Genomic DNA, 24214 nt, shown 5'->3' with positions numbered 1-24214 from the left:
GAAAATGGAAGTTTAAACTTTAAATCCACTGGGTGGAAATGTGTTATTCATCTAGCTTTAAAAAAACCCATTAAGAATATCAGTTATTTAACATTTCTTTCATCGGCTGTCTCTGCCGCTGATGGCACTGCGGGGTATTTTTGACCTACACAAATATTTTCTCACAATGAAAGACCTCACTTGCTTTGCATCGCTAGTTTTAATGTTGATACTTTTGGATTTTATTCATCCGTTTTGAGCTGTCATCACTTTCACTGCCCCGTGTGACGACAGAAATCCGTCCAGAATCGAAGGAGTGGAAATTCGAACCATTAAATCTTTTACAAGAAGCTTTTAAGCGTGCCCAGTGATGTGCTTGATCCTGCAGAGACAAAGGTAAAAAGGTTACTGCTCTTGGACTGTAAACTGAACGCAGGAACACAGGCAGAGAGATTTATGCTTCTGTATTAACAGACCCGGTTGTGGACTTCCACCCCGGGCTGGAATAAGAAGCGGCGTGCAGTGAAGTCACTGGCTGAAAGTTTGGCATGGATGGGATAGAGGGAATTGAAAGAGACAGAGGAGACAGAGGAGTTTGGATCCTGCGTCAACCACTGAATTAAAAAATAAGAAGAAAGATGACATGCTGCCTTATTTATCCATATGTTGCATATTATGGCATCTGTTTACAATTTATTTTATTTACTTTGGTGATGCTTGGCCCGGGTTGATTAACATTTTCTGCAGTGTTTGTTGTCTTCTGGAGCAGGGTTTGACTGGCACTCGGTGATGGCTGTTTGAAGTGAACACAGCCTCGGCTTTGAAGCTTGGGGGATGAAAGCAGAGCATCCAGATATGACTAGCGGATAATCTAGAAATGAATTTTGGCTGCCTCTGAAGGCGACCGACAGGCGACAAACATGTTTCTAGTTGTTGATTAAATGTTACTTGAGATTCAGTGATGCAAGGACATAAAACAGAAATGGAAACTCCTAAATACACATCAGGAAATAAGTTAAATATGTTTGTTTAATGACAACAAGCTGCGGATGTTGGTGACCGAGCAAAGAACGGCCTATCTCTTCTCTGAGACAGCTCCTTTTATTTATGAGCAATGCTGTTTGCAATTGTGGCTGTAATTAACGTTATTAATCACTGTTTCCCAGCACGATCACAAATGTATCTCTTGAATCACTACATCTAAATGTTAAAAACCGCAGTCCTATTAAAAAACAAACAAAAAAACAACCCCCCAAAAATTTAAAGTTTGCAGAAAGACAAGCAGGCATCATTTGAAGAGCGATCTAAAAAGTTTTTTTTAAAGCTTTTAAAAAACAGATATGTCTGTCTGCCTGTCTGCTGCAACTCATCACAGATAAGTTACTTAAGTCAATAGTTTCATGACAGGAGAAAAACACTAATCCACACAATATTCCCTAAAAAAAAACCCCCATCTCAAATATAAATCCTTCTGGCAAGCGATAAAGTGTGTTTGGCTTTGAATTTTCTCTCTAAGTTAATAAACTTAATGTTCTGCATGCTAATCCTTGCCCATAAAAAAATCACATAAATGCAGGCTATTTGACAGAATATTCTAGTCACAGTTGCACCTTTAATCCAGGGGCGCCTTCAGAATTTTTTCATAGGGGTGGCCATATAGGGGCCACTAAAACGATGGGGTGGCACAAAAAACAGAATTTTATTATGCTGTTGTCAAATATAGGTTACTTGAAAAATATGGCAAAAAAGAGAGAAAGAAAAGAATTATATGCCTAGTCAATTCCCTGCTATTAAAGTTGATATCACTGAAAATAGATACATATGAAAACCAAATAAGTCCCAGTCATCGTTTCAATGATTCTCAGCAGAGCTGAGCAGAAGCAGCTTAAGATTCACTCTCCCAGAATCGGGTGGGGAGCCACTGAGAGGGGCAGCAAATTTTGGGGGGTGACCAGTGCCCCCCCTTAGTGGCGCCCCTGCTTTAATCAAATAAATTCTTAAGATGTAATTATTTAACTGAGGCTAACAATGTTTAAAACAGTGTGTGTGTGTCGTGTACAGTATACTATATGTGGAGGAAGAAGATTACACACACAAAAAAATTTAGACAAGCAATACAGTTTATGTTTTTTTTTTTTTTTTTAAGGAGAAACAACCAAAATGATTTTAGATTATTACAAGAAAAAACAACCCAAAGGAACCAAATCTGTTGAATCTGTTATTACGTTTATTGTAATTATAAAGAAAAGAATGAAATCCTTGCTTTGCAAATTAATCCCAATCAACTGGCTGATGAAGGTTCAGCAATTAAACTGCATTTCAACACTGCTGATGGACTGGACAGAAGGAAAAAAAATGAAAGTGACTCTTAAAGCAGACAGAGGTGAGCAGATGTAGTCTGCTGAAAGCCACTGTGCATGTCTCTAAAATACTCACAACTTACAGAACACAGTAATTTAAAGTTTTGCAGATTGTTACCAACACTGACATCTACTGGCCAAATGTTTAAATGCAGACATGCGCTCAGGAGCTGGTGGAATCTGGTCCTAAACTTGTTTTGCTATCAGGGAATTTCAGTTATTACTTCCGTTCTTATTTTTCTTATTTATTTATTTAAAATCTCAGTAATTAGAAATAAAAATAATACAGAGAAATGTGTTATTATATGCAGTGTAAGAAAAAAAAAACATAGGTGAGGTGGGTACAAGATAAGATGTCTACTTGTTAGGTTTTTTTTTTTGGTTTTTTTTGGCAGCTGTACCCGGTGCAAAGGAAGCACCTTAAAGTTTGGGCAACGATCACTAAACCACACGGCTACGTTTCTGCGAAATCATACGCAGTTAAACAAAACTACAGAAACGCTCACAGCACCGCTTTGCATTCAGAACCAAGTGGATAAAAGCAATGCAGAGTTTCTCAAGAAATTCTTTATCGTATGCATCATAACTGTAACGTAATTTCCACCTTAATGCAGACAAATCTCTAACAAGAATGTCTGACTCTTTTTTTGAATGTGAAAAATAATGCGTAATCAACATAAAAATAACTAAACCACATCACTAAAATCTAGTTATAATGACATCGATGTAGATTTTATGGTATTGTTATGCATGCCACACTGTAAAACTGGCGTCATTATAAAAATGTTATTAAAAAGGCACAGGTAAAGAGGTAAAAAACCCCCAAAACAATAGAAAATTATACTCACTGTGTAGCAGAATAACCTCCTTTTGTTTGACTTATTTGGATTTATCTTATACTCGAAATACATTATTATTGCATAAAACACAAAACTCAAATTAAATACATTTTTAAATCTAAGAAAAGCATTTAAAAATTGTACTTGAGTGCCCCTGCATGCCTGAAGAAATGCACCTATCACTAAAATAATGTAATGTCTGGTTATAGGCGTTATAGTGAGGGATGAGACTATCCTGCAGAGTGAATCCTGCACAGAAAAGCCTTTGCTGTGGTCACAGGTGCTCAGTTTCAACGCACCATGGTAAAGGTGACTACTGTATGAGCCCTGAGAGCTCATTGGTCCTGCTATGAAGAGGATAAGCATGAGGTAACATTCCAGAGGTTGATAAGTCAACCCGAAAAAAAATCTGATCTCCAGTCAGCTGTGAACGGGGAGCTTCTTCTAGGTGATGCTGCCATGATGATGATGATAAATTGCGTGCCGCCAGGAGCAAACTGCGCATGCGTAGAGGTAATGTTCCCAGAGAGAATTCAGCAGGGCTAGATGTTCATTCTTTGCTATTTCCGTTTCGTGATTTTTTTCCTCTTTAGTGTCATTAAAAGAATCAAATCGAAAAGCACGAGAAATGAAAGACAATAGAAGCAAGACAGAATACGTGTGTGAATGAAGGGAGGCAGGTGTAACGATGAAGCTGCACCACCCCAAGCAAAGGGAGGTGAAGAAGAGAGTGCAGCAAGGGTAACGCGGTCGGGTGGCTTGGATGAGTCTCAGGGGTGATGTGGATACCACAAAAGTGAAAGGGAGGGTTTAAGAGAAGATAGTGAGACTTGCTATGATGTATGGCACTGATAAAATGAGAGGGTTAGCTGAAGATGTTCAGATTTTCATTAGGAGTGGACAGGATTAGAAACGGGTATTTCAGAGGGACAGCTCAGGTTGAGCAGTTTAGATACAAAGTTAGGGAGGTTAGGACGTGTGCAGAGGAGAGATAGTGGATAAAAGGGGTAACAAATGAGGGCAGGATCCTGGAGGAAAAAAACACAGAGGAGGTTCACTGATGTAGTGAGAGGGTTGGCGTTATAGAGGATGCTGGGGATAGGGTGAAATGTTAGCAGTCTAAAGAATATTTCTTTTGCATGACCACTAATATAGTGAGTAAAAAGTGCAATGTTTCCATCGGAAATAAAGCGGCTTAGAATAATAATTTATTGTGGGCTACTTGAATAAATGTACCTAATGAAAAATAAGGCTACGCGTGAACTTTGAGGGAGTCTCCAGCTACACTTTTTCCCACTACAGAACTCTAGTGAGCACCATCTTGCTGTGTGACTGTGTTGTATCTTTGGCTCTGACGGGCTGTTGCTGCTGCTGCTTACGTGTCTCCTACGTACGTGACGCCGCACCACCTCCCTTCTCTCTCTCCTCCCTTCGTGCGGTGGACAGGCTCTTCTCGGCTAGTACTGCAACACACTGAGGTACGTTATGTTTCTTCTTCTGAAACCGAGCACAACCTGCGTTTGAGGTATTTCACAGAAGCGATGATGCTGTCTGTCTGTGGATTCTTATACCCGTGGCCGGGGGACTGTCCGCCTCATCCATCCCTTTAACCGGAGCTGGATGCAGGTCGAAGTTCAGGAGAGATGCTAGGCCTGCTCATTTTAGCTTACTTGCTAATGTCTCGCGGTGCGGTCATTTGGCATTTCGCAGGAGACCCACGGTCAGCAGAGTTAATGAAGTAATTTTTCATTTAGGTATTTAAGCCAATTTGGCAGGCTGTGGGCTTCCTGACTGATAACCTTGCTGTAATATAGCTCACCTTGCCCGCTGCCCACCTTGTTAGCAAGCTAATGCTAATCGATTAGCAGGCGAGGGCAGGGAGATGCTCTCCTCTCTGCTTTTCTTTACAACCCCCTTTTTTTAGTCCAGGAGGCCACTGCTGGTGGTAACTCTAGTAGAAGACTAGAGATTTCAAATTGATTTGATTCATGTCTTTACTGATGTCTTCTTTTCTAACGTACACAGTGACTTAGGAGGTCCTGAAGGACACTCATAAAGGAAGTGTGACATTTAATGAATGATCCTCCTCATGCTAATATTATGAAATCTGTGCGCTTTTATTCTGAAACTGTTTGTCTTATATATTAGCCTAAAGTTATTTAGTTTCCCCACTTGACGTCTTTGTAAGAGAGCTCAGTAAGCTCTCCTACGTGCGGGTTTGTCCTACCTCCATGTCCTCTACGGCCTCTGCCATTGCTGCTCGTAGACACGCGTGGAAGCCATAAAACTACTCACAGGCTGTGTTTGTGCTGTAAGCATTGGCAGGATCAACTCCATGAGGGAACCTGGGCAAAAGAAAAAAAGTGTGTGGGACACAATGATCTTCACTGTACTTGTCAGTTTCATAATTTCCACACTACACACGGAAACTCCCGGGTATACTAGTGCAGGAAATCCAAGCTAATCACTTTAGTAGTTAATAGCAGTCTGAGTCATTGATTCTCTGCTTTAGCATGGTTTTCTGTGAGTAGAGAAATAGATACGTGGGCTGGGCCCTTGTTCAGTTGGTAGTCCAGCCTTCGGGCCAGTGAATAACTTAACTATTCGTAAATGTACAATTGACATTAATATAATATTCCTGCTCCAGGTGCTTCCACTGACTGCCTTTAGAGAGGTATTTGAATGATTTAATAGTGAGAACATGCTAGGGATACACATGTATGAGCTGATGTTCCAGTCTTTATTAGGGAAATCAGAGCCTTTGAGATAGAGAGGAACATGTTTGGGCTAAACAGATATAGAAAAAGCATGTTGATACAGTGTTTTTCTAACATGTGTTATAACTGGTACGAAGGTGCAGTTGTTGATAAAGGGTGAGGCCGCTCATTAAGTTGATTGAACAAGCCTGAGGGAAACAACGGATCAGAAAGGTTGAAACGAAAGAGTGATGTAGTGTTACAGTTCAGAGTTTATATTCTTATATAATACAGACCAGCTTTATTGCACTGGTACTCACTGCTCCTTTTTTATTGTTATTGTTATTATTATTATTGTTATTAATATTAAATTTTAACTAAGAAATTGCGTGAGCTATAGTTGCTTTTCACCTGGCCAACATTTCTATCTACTATCAATATTAACATGTGTGTTATCAAGTCCCCGTGCAGCTATTTATGATTGTACGTGAATCTGTTCTAATGATGAAATAGACGCCATGCTTTGCACAACAGGCACTTCATGAAAATGAAGGACAGTCAGTCACTCACATGAATAAGAGTAGGCAGTCTAGACGGCTAACAAAGGGGTCACTTTGCATTTCAGTCTGAGCCCTCTTTGTTCTCGCTCTCGCTTTTTAACGTGCCTTATTCCACTTTAAAAACTTAAAATTTCATTTAGAAAATCTGCCAGCGTGTTAGTGTCAGAATATCCCAAATTTGACCTTAAATCTGAAGTAGTTTCAAGCAGAGTGACTGAAAGAATCCACAGAAGCATTCATACAATATAAACTTTAAATATATCCAGTAGAGGAAATGAAAAGGTTATTATTAATGTGGCACCTGCATCCCATCTGACCAGTTTGCTCTGAAGTGTGCATGTTTAAAGGAATGTAGTGCATGTAAGACAACAATGCATCACATCTGATATGATTGTTCTTCTGCTGCAGTGTTGCCATTTCGAGCTCTACCTGTTTTAAAGCTGCAATACTCAAGGGGTTGGGGGCGGAAGGAGAGATTAAATTAAAAAAGATATTTAAAGAGATAGTTGCACTTTTTTCTGTCTTTGTTGACAATCCTGTTTTCTCATTTCAGATAATGGCTGTACCTCCCACCTATGCTGACCTTGGAAAGTCTGCCAGGGATGTTTTTACCAAAGGATACGGTAAGCACCGCTGAGCATCACTTTATTCATAAGCTTTTAGTGTAGTCTACTTTGAAGGAAAAGGGTTTGAATCACAATAACACTCTGACAAGTGAATGCTGTGCCTCAAAAGTCATTTGGAAACCTCCTTTGGGTCATCATGATACTGCATAACTGAAGTGGTCGCATATAGGTACAACAAATATTAAGTACTGGTACTTTGATGGAGGTGAAGAAGCCTGGAAAACCATGTTTTAAAAAATTGAAGTTGAGGATTTTTTAATACATGTTAGCCTCTGATTTTGAGGGGTTTTTTTCTGTGTTTTGCATTATAAAGGTCATTTGGAGTTCATTTTATTTCCACTTTTACTTAATAGTCATTTATTAAACTGTTATTGTGTAAATCTTCTGTCACTGGAAGAATATTTTGATGGGTTTTTACACTGAACAATTTCTTTTGTTCTGTGAATAAATGAGAAGATTTCTTGGAAGCTATGATAAAACACTTCCCCTCAGAGATTGCGCAAAATCCAGCCACTGCACACAATGCAATATCAAATGAAAGTGATTGATTCAAACCAGTCACAGTACTGTGTATAGCTTACCAGTAGAGGAACACATGTTGCGCACTGGGCCTACAGTTACACTGGATGTCCTTGGATTGTGTTTGTGTAAATGCGCCGCTGTTCTCGGCTGATTGCCAAACGATGTCCGTTGAGAATCCGGGGAATTCACAGTTCTTGAAGCTACTGATTTGTATGTGGCATCAATATTGAATTAATGCAAATATAACACTGATCGTAAATGGATGGGAAAAAAAAAAGTTGGCTCAAGTGTTTGGTTTAAGGAAAAAAAGCCTCCCTTTTTTTCTGGCAAGTGGGACTAACTGGTCAATGATTTTTTTTTTTAAACCAGCTGTCTGTGTAAATAAAACTTATCTCAGTTATTTTGAGTGTTATAATATTTTGTGTTACTTTTAAGTGTGTCATAAGTTTTTACTGGCCCCATAAACTTACGAAAAAAAAGTATAGTCTCGAGGACTTTAACCGCTGTATATATATACTGCAAGTTGCAGTTTGATTAAGGTGGACTGCAAAATCAGTTGAGAATTTAAGTTATGCTATGTTACGTATGGCTGGTGAATCGACTGACGGCTGTAATGCCAAACAGTGCCATGAATTGGGTCATTGCGGCCCACCTTCTGGCTATTATTCATAACTAACAGCAACTAATGCTTTCAGAGGATTGACATCGAATCAATTCACGTTAAGTCAGTGGCATATAAATCACTTAAAAAGTACTCTGTCGGCTAATAAATGGGTATTTCACAGACCAGAATCAGTATCTTGATTTAATGTGTACTGAATTTTCAGAAAACACTCTTTAAATGATTATTAGTCAAAAGTTTGCTAGAGGATCACTAATAGTATGGTGATTAAAGCAGTTCTTATCCTGAGACCTTTCCAATTCTTGTAAGTCTTTAAGAAACTTGTTCCATAGGCAAGACTGTTTCAGTGTTGTTTTTTCCCCCGTATGGTGGTATAGTTACATTGTTGTACATACATCATGTTGATCTTTTGAACCATTTTCTGTTTCAGGCTTCGGGCTCATCAAGCTGGACTTGAAAACAAAGTCTGAGAATGGACTGGTAAGTCGTCATTGGTCATTATCAGATTAGCAGGGCTGCCAGTTGATGCCACAGCAGTACTATCATAGCTTAAGACCATCCTGGCTGTTAAGTAGCTCATTATCTGATCTTTAAAGTGTTGCCAGGATTCATTGACTTCTTACCTCAGAGTTAAGGGAAATTGATTTCTTGACCTTGTAAATGCACCTTCAGCATTTTTGGATCTAGTTTCTTATCCAGAGTGCTATCACTGCAAATATAGTTTGGACCAGGACCTCAGAACAGCATTTTATTGATAGATTTTACTAGTATTAGTTTTGGTGTTCCACATTAACAGTGTTGTGGGTTTTATCTATCATCTGCAGGAGTTCACCAGCACTGGCTCTGCCAACACCGAGACCAGCAAGGTAGCTGGATCTTTGGAAACCAAATACAAGTGGGCAGAGCACGGACTGACCTTCACAGAGAAGTGGAACACGGACAACACTCTGGGGACTGAGATCACCATCGAGGATCAGGTGATGTGCTGTGATGGCAGAAGAATGAGACATAGATTTCTGCTGGCAAAAGAATCTGTGATTTATAATCAATCTTTAAAATTGAGGCTAAAAGCTTATATACCAAAATCTCAAGATGTGCAATTTAAAATCCACTAAGATTTAAAATGCTTTTAAACCATAGCACATTTTGTTTATTTTTCTTCCTGTCATTCTTTTAAATGTGATTCTTGCCTTTTTCACAGTTGGCTAAGGGCCTGAAACTTACATTGGATTCCTCCTTCTCGCCAAACACCGGGTAAGAACAGCTGCATTTTTGTTTGTTGGCTTTTTTGCTCTAGTAAAGCTAAAGCAAATGGATGCAAAAACTACATTGCAGGAATGCCAACTGTACAATCAGTGAATTAATATATGTAATGTCTATCATATGAATAAAAACATCTACAGGCTAATGTATGGGTGCCCAACTGATTGGTGCATTTTAATTTGCAACAATAAAAGAGGTTGATGGGAAGTAAAAGGGCACAAAGAAATGTCAATATCATGGGGCACTGCATAAGTAAACTGCAACTGGCATATGGGTAATTTCTGCAGGAGTGCCTGTGACGGTGCAGTCTACTCAGCTACAATAATTTAATAAGGGACATGTTGTAAAAACCACTAGTTCACCTGGTTTGTGATAAACCAGTTTTTTTTCTTTTCACTGTCAGAGCAGTTTTATGTTTCATGCTGTGAGACAACAATGTCAACCTGTATTTTTTTTTTTTTCCTGCAATCTCCTGGCAGCAAGAAGGGCGGAAAGCTCAAGACAGGCTACAAGTGCGACCACATCAACGTTGGCTGTGACGTTAACTACGACATCAACGGCACAGCCATCCACGGCGCAGCTGTGGTGGGCTACGAGGGCTGGCTGGCTGGCTACCAGATGACCTTTGAGGCCGGCAGGAACAGGATTACCCAGAGCAACTTCGCAGTTGGATACAAGACTGATGAGTTCCAGCTCCACACGAATGTGTAAGAGATGCTGATATGGCCTCCTCTCCTCATCTGTGTGCAGTTTTAGTTATCTTATGAAGCTTGGATTATTGCAGCTACATTGCCTTTGATTTGAATTGGCATCAAGCAGTATACAACCTTACTGTGCAGGCATGCAATGTGTATGTGTGGGATTTTATTTGAGTACTCGTGGATAAAATGCTCGGACGTTAGGTGAATGCTTGTGTCCTGTGGTAGTGGACATTGTAAGTCAAAGGCTAAACGTTTAAGTTATTAGTGACTCCAGACCAGTGTATGGCTAGACAAGAACTTCCAAAGCCCTCTTTTTTGTCCTTGTCTGGATGATTGACTTGTTGCCTGTTTGGCACTTTGCCTGACACCCAGGTGCCTTGTGGTTATTTTTATACACAGGTGATGGGATTTACTACCTTGCAAGTGAGATGGAGTGAGTGTTTGGCAGGCTTCAGTGAAAATGTAGCACGAAGTGGTGTCAGACGGTGAGCAAGAGGGAGGGACAGGGCACGGTGTTAGTCATGTTTCCTGCTGTGCCTCTGACCGAGCCTGTCTGAGTCTGCTTGTAAAGTGGTTAATATGAAGTCAGACAAAGTGTAGTATAGGATTTACACCAGTCACAGTTCACTCAACTGTGAATGTCTTTGACACGCAAGACGTTTATGAAACACAAACTCATAATTTAATGTCACCTCTGTGTAGCAGCATTAAATATATTGCAAACATCCTTTTCCTTAGAAACGATGGTACCGAGTTTGGTGGTTCCATCTACCAGAAGGTGAATGACAAGCTGGAGACGGCCGTCAACCTGGCCTGGACTGCTGGAAACAGCAATACCCGCTTTGGCATCGCTGCCAAGTATCAGATTGATCCCGACGCATCCTTCTCTGTGAGTAGTGTGTAAACTGAAGTGACTTAGATCCTTCTGTGCCAGGGTTACTTTATTGCCGCACTGTTAGACGGGTCTGTTGTCGACCCTTTTATAAGGATCTTGTAATGCAGGTATATATATTAGAAAATACACTGTGTCATGCAGTGCAGGTGCATGGTCTTAAAGAAATGCACTCATGCTAAAGAGGAGAAGTGTCTGCAAGTTAAGGCTTGGACTAATTTAATCCTTAATGCCACAATTCAGGTCTTATGTCTCCCTCTTCTGGCAGTGAAAATTACAAAATCACTGTATGTTTTTGCTATCGATTGTGTTCTGTAGTCACCAACTTTCTTTTACTTTGAGCATCAGATACTCTTTTTGGATGCTTCCTTGTTTTTCTTTTGGTTATGTTTTTTTTCCCCCAACACTATTCCCATTCGCTGTTGCTCACCCTTTCTCTTCCACTAAGACAAACCAACCATTCCTACCTGACCTGAAACGCATCATCAATGCAGGTGCACTGGCATGGGAATGGTGCCACAGACACCATATTTCAAACTAATGTACCTGGCACTGATCATCTTAATCAGTATTGTGTGACCTCTTTTGGGCAACAGCTTGACTGTAACAGATGTTTATTTCCTTATAAAAGCTGGAATTCCCTCTCCAAGCAGAGATACTTAATCTGACTGTTTGTTAGTGTAATTATCTGCATTATTTCAGCTTCTATTTTAATGACAGTGCCAGTCATAAACATTTTAATATTTTAACTGGGAAACTGTTGTGTTTCTAACTACTGCTTATTTCCAACCCATGTGGCTAGTTGGTATTTTACAGACATAATGCGTAAATACAATTTACAGTTTTCATTTTCATGAACACCCCTGTGCATTATAGACCCAAAAACCTGCTGAAGAGAAGCTGTTTTTATTGTACTGTTGTTTTCTTCAGGGTTATTAACTTCTTTGTTTAGTGAGTAAGAAAAACCCACATTGTAATGTGAAATTCTCTGTTCATCTTCTATGTATAATATTGATCTGTGGTTCCCTCACAGGCTAAGGTGAATAACTCCAGCCTTGTGGGCCTGGGCTACACTCAGACTCTGAAGCCAGGTGAGTGAAGTCTCTGCAGAAGTTAGGTGTGCTTAAATAGACCTGACTCTGTTCACAAAGACAGTTCAGTTATTATATTAGGTTTCATCAGGGGAAGTGCATTTTCAAGAATTGAAGCAATGTTTAGGTCTTGCACGAATTTTGGATGGAAAACATCTGAAGTGTTTGTCCACGAGCTGTGAATGAATGAGCTCACTCAGCAACCCTTGTAATGTTTAAAGTGTTAATGTATTTGTGGCTTATGTGTTTTCCTAGGTATCAAGCTGACACTTTCTGCTCTCCTTGATGGCAAAAACATCAACGCTGGCGGTCACAAGCTTGGGCTTGGTCTTGAATTCCAGGCATAGAAGGATGGGGGGAAAAAATCCTTCCAGTCCTCAAAACACACATGCACCCCCCACCAAAAAAAACCTTTATTGATTAGCTCTCCTTCACAAATCCCTATGTCCCCTAAAGATGTTATATAGCTGGAAGCAAGACAGCGTACAGGTCAAATTGCGCCAATTTACCACTTTTTATGGACCATTTCTGGGAACATTATATTTTGAAATGAAAGAGCCCACTTTAGAACAAAATTATAACTGTTGAACAGAAGGTTTTATCTTGAATTGTGTAGCTTGCAAGGGAAAAATAGCCTTGAGTACATTCAAGTTGGCCTCACTTTTTTTTTGTTCATTTCACAACATTCGTGCATAATGCTTTAATTTGTGTCTCTGCTTTCCAATGCAGTGAAAAGGGAATCAAAATAGATCAGCCCGAAATGCAAAAAGGGCTCAGCACAGTTAGTCTGCAGTTAAGTAGTTTGGCCACCAGATGGTGCTGTTGAGTAGCACCAGCAAGCGCTCCTCACTAAAAGGCGTAGTGATGAATTCATTTTTATTTAAGCACGTTGGCACTGGAGAGCCCTAGTATCTGTCTTGATATATTGTACAATGGGAAGGGTTAGTTGTCCCTGGCGTAAGCAGCTGTGAGTAGCTCAAAGAGACACTACAACCCGACGTGTACATTCTGTGTTTTTGTCTCACTTGTCTTTTTGTGTCTGTGCATTTGGTGTGAATCATGTCTTTTGTTACAAATAGCAAAAATAATGTTATTTTATTGATGGTCTTACATAGTTTAATGCACCTGAAGTCTTAGGAAGGGAAAAGACTTGTCAATTCTTCCTGGTCGAGCAAACAGGATGCAACCCATCACGCACACAGCCGAACTTCTCTGGGTGAGAGCTAGAGTGCTTCTTTTGAAGAAGAATGATGGCCAGGAAATTGTAGTCTTCCACAAATGATTATGGGAATCATGCTTAGTGTACTTGGCAGTATTGTCATTCCCTGAACTAAATAAAGAACATCTTGAACCGGTTTCTGAGTGTATTTGTTCTCCTATCTTTTGTCACATGACCATATCTGGTGTGATGATAATGTCTGCCCACATTATTTAAAATTCTGTGAAAACACTCTTGAACAGACAGGTGGGTAATTTACTTTTACAGCTGAAGATGATTTGGATGGGAGCACATTGGCACATGACTCCTTGTTACTGATAAATGTTTAGTTTATGAAGTGGAGAGTTACAAAGATCTAACATCTTCTACATAAACCTGACCACTCTCACATGAAATTATTTGAACATATGCTCACAGCTCTTCATTAGATAAACCTATTCCATTGGTTAAGTCTAGCCAGAAACACGGCAGCAATCTAACATTTATTAGTCCCACACGTGGGAAATTTCTTGTGTCACAGCAGAAAGTGGACAGTGCAAAATTAGGTAGCAAAAATGAAAAACACTGCAATAGGATAAGCTCATAAGATCAAGATACTATACAGCCTGCCATTGAAGGAGCTGTTCAGTGCTTTCAGGGTCTCCTGGATGGGGTGGGAGATGTTTTTCAACAGGGATGACAGCTTAGCCACCATTCTCCTGTCACTCAGCACCTCCACAGGGTCGAGAGAGCATCCTAGAACAGAGCTGGCCCTCCAGATCAGCCTGTTCAGTCTCTTCCTGTCCCCAGCAGACCACAACGTAACACATGGCTGAGGCCACCACAGAGTCATAGAAGGTCTTCAGGAGTGGGCCTGAAGACCTTCAGTCCAAAAGATCTGAATCTCCGCAGCAGGTACAGCCTGATGCTTAATCAAGATGACCTGTTGAAGTTCCCATCAGGCATCAGAAATGTTAAGGTGATTCAAGTTTGAATGTGTTATGGTTGGTTGTAGCAGTGGGTTGGTTTGACTATTTCAGAAACTGCTGATCTGGGATTTTCCCTTAAAATATCCAGTGACGACAGTTCTCTGGGTGAAAATGCTCTGTTGCTGTTAGAAGAGAATGTCCAGACTGCGTCGAGCTGATAGCAAGGCAACAGTATCTCAAATAACAACTCCTCACAACCAGGTTATGCAGAAGACCATCTTTAAACTCACAACATGCTGATGGAGATGGGCTACAGCAGCAGCGGAAGACCAGCTCAGATGCCACTCCTGTTGGCTAAGAACAGGAACCCGAGGCTACGTTGCACACAGAATCAGAGAAAGGAGGAGGGGAAAAACGAGTGATGAAGAATGAGTTGATTCCTGTTGCAACATTTGAATGGTATAATTGGAATTTTGTGTAAGCAGCAGGACAGCATGGCTCCAGCATGCCTTGTATAAACTTTGACCCCTTAGTATCATCTGGGCATCATTTAAACACATGACCAAAGTCTGCCCATGTTCTGATGGCCACGTCAAGTAGGATATTGCACCATGTCAGTAAGTTCTGAAGAAATAAATAAAGAGGAGACAAAAGGGAATCCAAGCCCAGTACTAGTAAGGCATACCTAATAAAGAGACCCAAAGCTTTTTTTGTTTTGTTTTTTTAAGCATAATTATAACCTTAAGTGTCACATAAGATGAGTAGACTCAGTTAAACAAATGACGCAATTACTACATTCTGACCTATATTTATCGAGGCAAAATGACCCATTATCAGTGAATGGAGAAAGTATGTGAACTCTTACTATTAGCGGCAAATTACATATGTTTGTTATAAGTTACACGGTGACATAACATTAGACGGACTAATATTCATAGACTAAGCTCACTTCACTTCAAACTTCCCCGCTCACAACTGATTCGTACACTCACACCGCCCACAGACTGTGTACGTCCGCACTAAGCCACGCCCGTTCACTCACGCACCAACATGGCGGCATGCGGAAATATGTGGCGAAGCAGAAGAATTATTTTTGATCTTTTTCTGACTATTGTTCTCCAGCTCTTGGTGAGCAGCTGCCTGTCGGCTCCTTTGAATGGAAATGAAACACAAGGTATGTCGTACTTGTTTGAAGTATCTGAGACGAAGTTTCCTTTAAACTTAGCCACAGGGTTTACCCCTGCTCTAGCTAGTTGGCTAACCCGTCATGCTAGTATCCGCCGTGTCAGGGGAAAAAATAGGGCAGGTAACAGGCTTTCTCTGTTTCGGAAAAGTGACTTAATAGTATTTTAAAACTCTCGCCTTTATCCTGGCACTGACTAGTTAAAATATGTTATACGTCGAAGACAGTGCTAATATTTCTTTCAAATAAAATTAAAGCGTTTCAACGTTTAGCTGCAAACATAAATTCATAATATTAGCTTTGCTTAAGTTTCACTCACAGTGCGTCAGAGGTTAAGTCTTTTGACACTTTTGCGGTCATAACAAAGTTATTGAAACCATCAACAGGAAGTCATATTATCTCCAACCTCTACCACATTTCAACTACTGTATGTTTATAATGGATCTGTATTGTTCAGTTTTACCTAGTTAAATATCTGTTTACCTCATAATATAAGACAAGATTGTATTGTTTTTAAAGCCTCTATCAATAGATGCCTTTCTGAGGGTTAATGAGTTATGGCGGCCAGATAAACTGACATGTTCCAGATGTACCACCATATATCTACACTGATTATTAACCCTCTGTCAGTGAGTCATTAAGAAAACCTCCCGACGTAAGTAAAGGCTGTAATATTTCAGTCAGTGACAGGTATTGTTGTGCCTTGATAGTCTTTGAGCAGTGCTACAGCATATATTCTTTTGGTTCGCTGTAGTAAATTCATGTGTTCTCAGTTTGTTTAAAAACAGTGTGATTGGACTTTGGAGCTGTCAGGATGTAGGTTGTTGTCTACTCCTGCCCTTCCCTTCCTCATACTATTACTGTTAATATGGTAAAAATGATGGTGTGCAACAGACAGCTTATTTCAAGATGTGCTGTTGAGATAAAGGTTTCCTAATTCAACAGAGGTGTTGTTGTCAATTTGAATTGTTTAACATTTCATCCTGTTTTAAATGGGTATGAAGTTGCATATTTAGCTGAAATAATCTAAAAACCTCTATGTGGGTTTTAGTTTTTGTGCTATGTCACTGGAAAACAGGATGTTAAAGAAAAAAAAAATGTTTGTATAAAGGGAGGTTGACTTTAATTTAATTATAAATGTGAAGTCATTTGTCAACTACTTAAAAGCTAAAGTTATATCACAGTGTTTATTGCAACTAAGCTTTCCTGTTCAGAGATTATATGGGCCAAGGCCCTTGTATATGAATAGACCCTTTCTTCGCTTGGGGATGGCTTACTCGGTGCCTCAAGTCCCCAGTGTTCTCCTCCTGACGCTTGCTAAGCAACGCCTCCCAGTCCCAGAGGATGAAATAAAGTTGACACTTGTTGGGTGAATGGTGTCACTGAAAAAGGAAGGCTGGCTAAATGCAACAGATTCTTTACAATTTAAATACTTAAAAAAAGAAAAGAAAAAAAAAAAGCTCCGTTCAAAATATGTCCCTTTTTCTGCAATGCTAAATAAACAAAGGTCTTTCAGTTTAAGAGTGATGATGTTTTTATACTGATTATACTGTTATACATGTTAATCTAATCAGTTTTCATTCTTATTAGTTGGATGGCAACGATCCCGGTATATGTTATTGTGATCAGCCATTTTGATTATTGTTATTATTATTATTCATCATAGTGTGGCTGCCACCCTCTGTGGCACGAGCAGCTTGTTCGTGTGCTGCGTGCTTCTATTCAGATTTTTGAAATTTTGTACAGTTTCTGAAATATTCCACTTTTTCTGTTGGTAGAGTCACATTAACTTTGAATGGAGAGACCAGCCTTTCTTACTTTTTGGCTGTGACTCTCCTTCCTTTGGGCCAATTTTCTCCCAAACTGTTTGCCCTACAGACACCGTTGTCACACCAAATTGACCAGGACAACAGTGCCTACAAAACTAACATATTTATGTCGCTGCACCTTCAATGGTTTTGCAGTTATTTTCAAAAATGTCACAAAAAATCTCTCAAATCCCTCCCCATTCGTGTGTATTAGAGAACTAGAGGAAGACAGGCAGAAAACCCAGACTGAAAAATATCATCATCATCATCATCATTTATTTATATAGCACTTTAAAAACACACCTGGTAGACCAAAGTGCTGTACAATACTAATATGCACATAGTAATAAAAATATCTCTTTAACCTCCAGTTGTAACTTCAATTTTCACCCTACAGCCATCATTTTACCCTCAAAATGTAGCTACGCTTGCCTTTTTTCACAGAAGCCCAGAGATTTGTCATTTTTGAACTGGAGCCATTTGTTTCAGAGAAATGCCATCATGAGCTCCCATTGACTCCCTGTTTAATGTTTGCAACCAGATTTGGAGAGAAAGGAAAGTGTCAGCATTAGTTTGTCTTTTTTTTTTTTTTTTTTTAGGTATGGAAGGTGTATGTCAGAGGCTAGATTTAGAAAAATCAGTACAGGTGTTACAATAAAAATGTAACTTTTTGAAATAAGCTGACTCAAAGTCTTGTTAACATCACGAATCTCAATAGACACATTCATCAGTGCCTCATCAGGCAATTTGTAATAAAATTTTTACCAAACTAATAGGTATTAAAACTAAGGCTGCAACGATTCATCGAGTAACACGAATAGCTCAATGATTTTGCTTCAACAGTTCGTTTAATGCATGGCTTTTGTCACTTAGTTGGCACCATGTAAATGTGAGCATTTCACTCACATTTGTAACTTTAAATAGACCTGCAAAAGAAATGCATTTATGATCACGTGTGTCGATGAAAAGTATTCCAATGTTAACCCACACAGGCCCTAGTTTTAAAACAAAAAAAGACAACAGCAGCAGTTACACTATGATGATCTCATAGTTTAATGTTGAGCCAGAGTCTACAAACACAGCAAAGAGACTGAGCTGTTAACGAGACGGTGAGCTCAGGTGGAGTGAAGGAAAATGTTTTTCTAGCCTTCAAAACAGCACCACCTGTTACTGTGATCACCAGTAAAACCCTTAATTGGGAAAAAGCTGGTGGGAGTCCTTCATCAAACCACCTGATCAACAGATCAATATGAAATAATATGCAATATTTATATTCATGATATTCTATGAATATTTACAAATATGAAAATAAAAGCTTTGTTTTTGCAGGCCAATAAAAATGTACATGGGCCACTAAAATTCTGAGCTTCTGGTCTGTTCAATCAGAACGTCTGTTCAGTAGCACAAAATTTTGCAGTGCACAGGGGAAGCTATAGAATGGTGATAAGCTCGCTTTTCTTCATTGCAACCAGCGCATTCTTCTTTAATAACTTAAGGACGCACAAATTCACTCACTGACTGGCACACTTAAACATGCAGACACATAAAAACACATACACATGAGCACCCACCAACTATGTCATTCAGGAGATACAAACACCCACATACAGCCATCTGCCATGACCGGTTGTGGGTGAGGGGTGGGAGATAGGATAAAAAAGTTCACAAAATCTTTTGAGTTGTTTGTTTGTTTGTTTTTTTTCCGCTGACTAAAACATTTGGTTTTTTTTTCACAACTAGTTTTAATTTCCAGTTTGGAACACAGATAACTAAAACTAAAGTTTTTATACTTTTGAGTTCAAGGAAAAAAGCTGTCTCAAAACGAAACCTTTCATTGATAAGCTAGTTTGCAGTGAAGGTTGTACGTTTCCACACGAACAAGCTGCTGCTCAGTACAAATGTCCCCTTATGAGCTTCTCTGTGGCAGCTCAAGGGTTAACTGGCTTGCTGAAGGGCTTACATACGTGGCAGTCTCACTTGAGGTGTAGTTGTGTGACATGATTGAAATTCCTGTAGGGGCACAAACTGCCACAATATAATGTTCATTTTCAATATTTTTTTCCTATTTGAATATTCTGTGATTGAGACATTTATATGTCATCGTAATAAGAGATAAAAAGTGTAGTTGTGAAACTGGTTGGCAAATGCTAAGAAGTTCTAGTTTTTTAAGTTTTTGATGGGCAATAAATATTTTGGTTAATGAAAATGTTTTATGTTCAAGTGTTTCAAAGAACACTTTGTCAGAAATATGTTGTAATGCAATTGTAATGTATGTAATGTGTTGCGTTGTTATTTCCTATGATCCAACAGTGCCCCCAAACAGCACAGAAACTCAATCTCAAAATCTTACTTTGACCACTGTGAACAAAGAAGCAACGGTGACACAGTCTACACCAACTGATCAGAATCTAGCAGCTGCAGATGTTTCCAAGGGTCCTGTAAAAAGTGATGGCAACAGCTCCACCACAGTAAAGCCGAAAGTTCCTGAAGAAAGCGCCATGAAAACTCCGACAGTTCCAAAACCAAAAAAAGATGACGCTATTGAGTTCGATAGCTCTGATAAGCTAAATGACGGCACCAAGAAAACACCTGCCACTCCTGAAGCAGGAGCAGCAGCTCCTGACGCAAACATTAAGTCTGATCCAGAAAATGCCAACGCCACCATCAAAACTAATGAACCAACAAAATCTGCAACGGAAGAGCCGGACGACTTCCAATCTCAAGACACACCGCAGCAGGGCACTGATGTTAATGAAAATGAGAATGATGATGATGATGATGATGGTGATGATGAATACGACAATTTTGGAAATACTGCATTAAATGAAGAGCAAGATAAGAGCAAGAAGCAGCCCGATGAGATTGATAAGGAACGAGACAGCTACAACACAGAGGATGAAGACTCCCACTTCTTCTTTCATCTGGTCATACTGGCTTTCCTGGTGGCCATTGTCTACATCACATACCACAACAAGAGGAAGGTGAGTGTCAGCCTGACAAAAGCTAGCCGATGGCAGGATGTAGAGGTCAAACAGACGTAGGAGTCTCTGATAGAGGCTGCACAGGAATCACTTCTTCATCCAGATCAAATAGCTGAGGAAAAGCCAAATGTGTTCTGCAGACATCTAACTTGATGCAGAAACTTTTGTGTGTAATTTGTAGTTATTTTCTTCTTATTTATGTAGTAAAATTTGTATTTCTATAAGGAAGTTAGCTTTTATTGAATAATTATGATAACATCTTAGGTCATGCTGCTTTTTTTGTCATATATTGTTGTAAGTTGAATTGATGTATTTTGTCACCCAAAAACTGATGTCTCCGGCTGTTTTTAATGTTTTTAACCTATTATAAGTGAAATAGTTGATTAATTGAGAATCAGTGGAATAATAAAACATAGCCATAGAAATTAAAAGGTAAAATTTAACAAGATCTGTGGTTTGAAGGCCTTATTGTGTCAACAGAGGAAGCATGAATACCTGAGATTGTTAACTTCTACTAATTTATGTTTATATTGTCAGTTAATTAGACTCATTAATTAGAAGTGGCACAGTGTTAAATAAATTAAAATGAACCAACTAAAAGTACTTTGAGATAATAAAACAACAACAACAGCTTAATTTCGTTATTCGTATTGTAGAATAGACCATGATCATACACCGATCAGGCGTAACGGTATCATCACCTGCCTAATATTGTGTTGGTCCCTCCTTTCCTGCCCAAAGAACCCTGACCCATCTATACTAGATCCCTGAATGGATTCACTGAGCTCTAATATCACTCTGGGTTCTTAGCTAGCTTAGCGTTGGCACGTTTGCAAAGAGCCAAAGATATAATAGCAGCATAACATAGTTGTTTCTTTTCCAGACCCAGTTTGTGCTTAACCATCACACTCTCTCCCTTTGTCAAACAAAAATAAAAGTAATGTTCATATTCACATTGCAGACTGTGTCACTATTTTCCTCCTCTGGCATATGAACTGAAATACAAACTGAAATCAGCTGATTGTAGTGCAAGTGCAAATGGAACCCATAAGCAGGACTGATAGGCAAGCAGACTAACAATGAATGAAATGAACTGGGAACTGGTTCTCGATTCCCATCTGTAGACCAGGTCACCTTTGTCCGTTGCTCCCTGGTTCTGACGCTCCCTTTGTTTGTACTTTCTTCCATCACAATTTGCCACTTGTCAAACTGTTTAAATCTTTATGCTTGCCCATTTTTTTTCGCTGCATATAGCACATCATCTATTGGGACAAAATGTTCGCTCGCTCCCTGATAGATCCCACACATTAACAGAAGCAATGGTGAAGAGATAATCAGTGTTATTTACTTCATTTGCCAGAGGTCATGATGTTATGCCTGACTGGTATACGTAGCAGATTTATCTTCTCCCATATAAACTTAGATTTTATTTCTGAAAGGCTTCAATCCAGTCTTTATGCAAACTTTTATGGTGACTGAGGTGCCCTGAGGTAAATATTGTTGTCACGTGGCGCTAAATAAATACAATTGACTTGATTTGCTTTTTCTCCTGCTCTTTTCAGATCTACCTCCTGGTACAGAGCCGGCGCTGGAAGGAGGGTCTGTGTTCCCGCAACACTGTGGAGTATCACCGCTTGGACCAGAATGTCAATGAGGCCATGCCGTCCCTCAAGATGACCCGAGACTACATTTTTTAATCTAGAGGAACAATATAGTAGGCTTACGCAGAGCCAGTTCCTGGTCATTTATAGATAAGATGCTGTGCGTTGTTATGGAGCTTGATTGATGCTTTGTCTTGCTTTATAGGCCAATAAGAAATCAGGGGATATTGTAGTTGGGGAATTTTTTTTAATGGCCCTTTTTGGTTGTCTGAAGAGATTATCCAATTAATATATTCTTATTTGTTATAATTTTAATGATCATTGCCATTAAGTTAATAATTCAGGATTTCTTAGGGGCTTTTTTATTTTATTTTAATTTTTAAAATTTTTTTTAGTATTGTTTCAGCCTTACAGTTCCTTTATACCAATTTTTCGTTTTCTCTGTTGCATATTGTCTTAATATTTCTAACACTTTGCTTAAGAGTTGCAAAAATTACATGTTAATTGAACTTTTTAGGCTGTAATGTGATGGTGAACTAATAGAAGAGTTGAGTATGTACTCTGAAATTAGCAATGAACACCTAAGTAATTGCTGTGGAAAGCACGACTACCTTTCATATTTCAAAAGTATGCAAAAAAAGTGCAATGAAGCAGAAACTGTTAATCAAATGTTCCTATATATTAAGTTATTCCCTAAAAAAACAAAAACAAAAACAGAAAAGCCCTTCTACTCTTTTAAATTGTTTCAGTTTGACATAATGGGGCAGCTGAATTAAAGACAACTTGGGTAATCCATTCCAATATATGTATTGTTTCATATAGAAATAATCAGATAACATGTTTAGTTATTTTTTAGCATATAGATAGAGAAATACAATTTTCATTGGACCCCGAAAATTAGCTTTTTACAATCACTTTATTGCCAATGTTTCTGCTTACACTATAGATGAAAAGTAGTGGCAGTTTTATTACTTTCCATTAATTTTTGGCCATCTTGGCTACACATTAAGCATTAAGTTAAGGAGTGGTGGGCGGGGCTACTCTTGAGGTGAAAGATAATGCCATGTGTTTAAGCCATTAAAATGAGGATGGATGTGTGTATGGTGCAGATGAGAAGGTACTAATATGTAAGAAAGAAATGTCTATTGCCAGACTTATTCTTTTTTCTTGATCACTTTATATTTAACTTGTCTTAATAACATGGGCTGGCCCTCTTTGTTTTATGACTTCGGTGAAGTCTCTGTCAAAAAAACCATCTTCACTGTGGCAAGTTGTAAAGACAACGTTTCCTCATGTCCATGCAGAACTTTTCACTTTTCCTTGCCTCCTGTCAGGGTATTTTGGTGGAATTAAGTTAATCAGAAATTCTGCACCCTCTCTATGACCTGTTCACAAAAGCAAAAACACAACTTTTTATTTTTTCTCTTTCCTATGCGTCACAGCCACATGTTTTTCTGTCTGTCGTTGTCTCATGCCTTCAAATGAAATGCCACGACTGCCACTTGAGTCTGCAAATGTATCAATCTCGCGACGCCTTCTGTCAGTTGTTTTCAGCTGGTTTGTGAATATACAAGCGAGACGGTGAATATATATAGATTTGCACTGTGCCGTTCAGGTATGCTAGCTAGAATATGAAGGGACGAAGGATCAACACTGGTCTTGCAATCAACAGTAGAAACTGTACAATCTTTCTCGCTTTTTTTGGTCAATAAAGCACAAATTGTGTAAATCTTTCCTTTGTAATTTTTCTGGCTGATGTTTCATTTAATCCTCTGTCCATCCTCTGACATATTTTTGATAAGGAAAAGGTTTAATTTAGTATTTTGTAATATGTGTGACCTGGCTTTTTATGTGGCAAATGCCCTGTTTAACTATGTTGGCGTCACTAAGAGGAGAGGATACTTTGATCTCTTTTGATCCTAACAGGCTTACGTGTTGTATCTTTTTATAATCAAAAGTCATAGACTGAGCTGATGTGGTTGTAGTTAAAAAGTTATTATGCTAAACAGGGAAGTGTTAATAAAAGAAATAACCAAAAAGAAAAAAATATCACCACTGCACTGGTGTACAAAAGCAGACTCTAGCTCAGCTGCTAATTTGACCACAAGGAGGCAGTATGCACACAAATAATTGAAGCAGACTAATGCTGGAAATGTGTTCTTCACTTGTCAGATTTTCTGCTCTTTCCCTCACCAAGTTAAATTTTGGTGGCTGAGCAAATAAAAGTGTAATTTCATAACTTGATTTCCCTGTCATTGTGACACAGGTAACCTGTTCATATCACTAAAGAGAACATGAGCAGTAAAGTTCCCAGATTCTTGCAGAAAGGAGATAAAGTGAGCATCTGCATCACTAATGTGCAG

At 39.1% G+C, this 24214-nt stretch overlaps 2 protein-coding genes across 2 annotated transcripts; both read left to right on the top strand.

Moving 5' to 3' along the window:
- Positions 1-4503: 4503 nt before the first annotated feature.
- vdac1 (voltage-dependent anion channel 1) lies at positions 4504-13507 on the top strand. The gene is made up of 9 exons (XM_003451434.5): positions 4504-4656; positions 6988-7057; positions 8635-8684; positions 9029-9181; positions 9406-9458; positions 9947-10174; positions 10907-11057; positions 12094-12151; positions 12407-13507. Exons 2-9 carry the CDS (start codon positions 6991-6993, stop codon positions 12496-12498), a joined length of 852 nt encoding a protein of 283 aa, XP_003451482.1. The 5' UTR covers positions 4504-4656; positions 6988-6990; the 3' UTR covers positions 12499-13507.
- A 1788-nt stretch (positions 13508-15295) lies between these two features.
- lg10h5orf15 (linkage group 10 C5orf15 homolog) lies at positions 15296-23584 on the top strand. Its single transcript, XM_003451401.5, has 3 exons — positions 15296-15452; positions 19580-20250; positions 21813-23584. Exons 1-3 carry the CDS (start codon positions 15329-15331, stop codon positions 21945-21947), a joined length of 930 nt encoding a protein of 309 aa, XP_003451449.1. The 5' UTR covers positions 15296-15328; the 3' UTR covers positions 21948-23584.
- The last annotated feature ends 630 nt before the right edge of the window (positions 23585-24214 follow it).

The sequence above is a fragment of the Oreochromis niloticus genome, linkage group LG10 (genome assembly GCF_001858045.2).
Source record: "Oreochromis niloticus isolate F11D_XX linkage group LG10, O_niloticus_UMD_NMBU, whole genome shotgun sequence".
Taxonomy (NCBI): domain Eukaryota; kingdom Metazoa; phylum Chordata; class Actinopteri; order Cichliformes; family Cichlidae; genus Oreochromis; species Oreochromis niloticus.
Note: the sequence above shows the minus strand (reverse complement) of the source record. Positions and strands in the feature narration are given on the sequence as shown.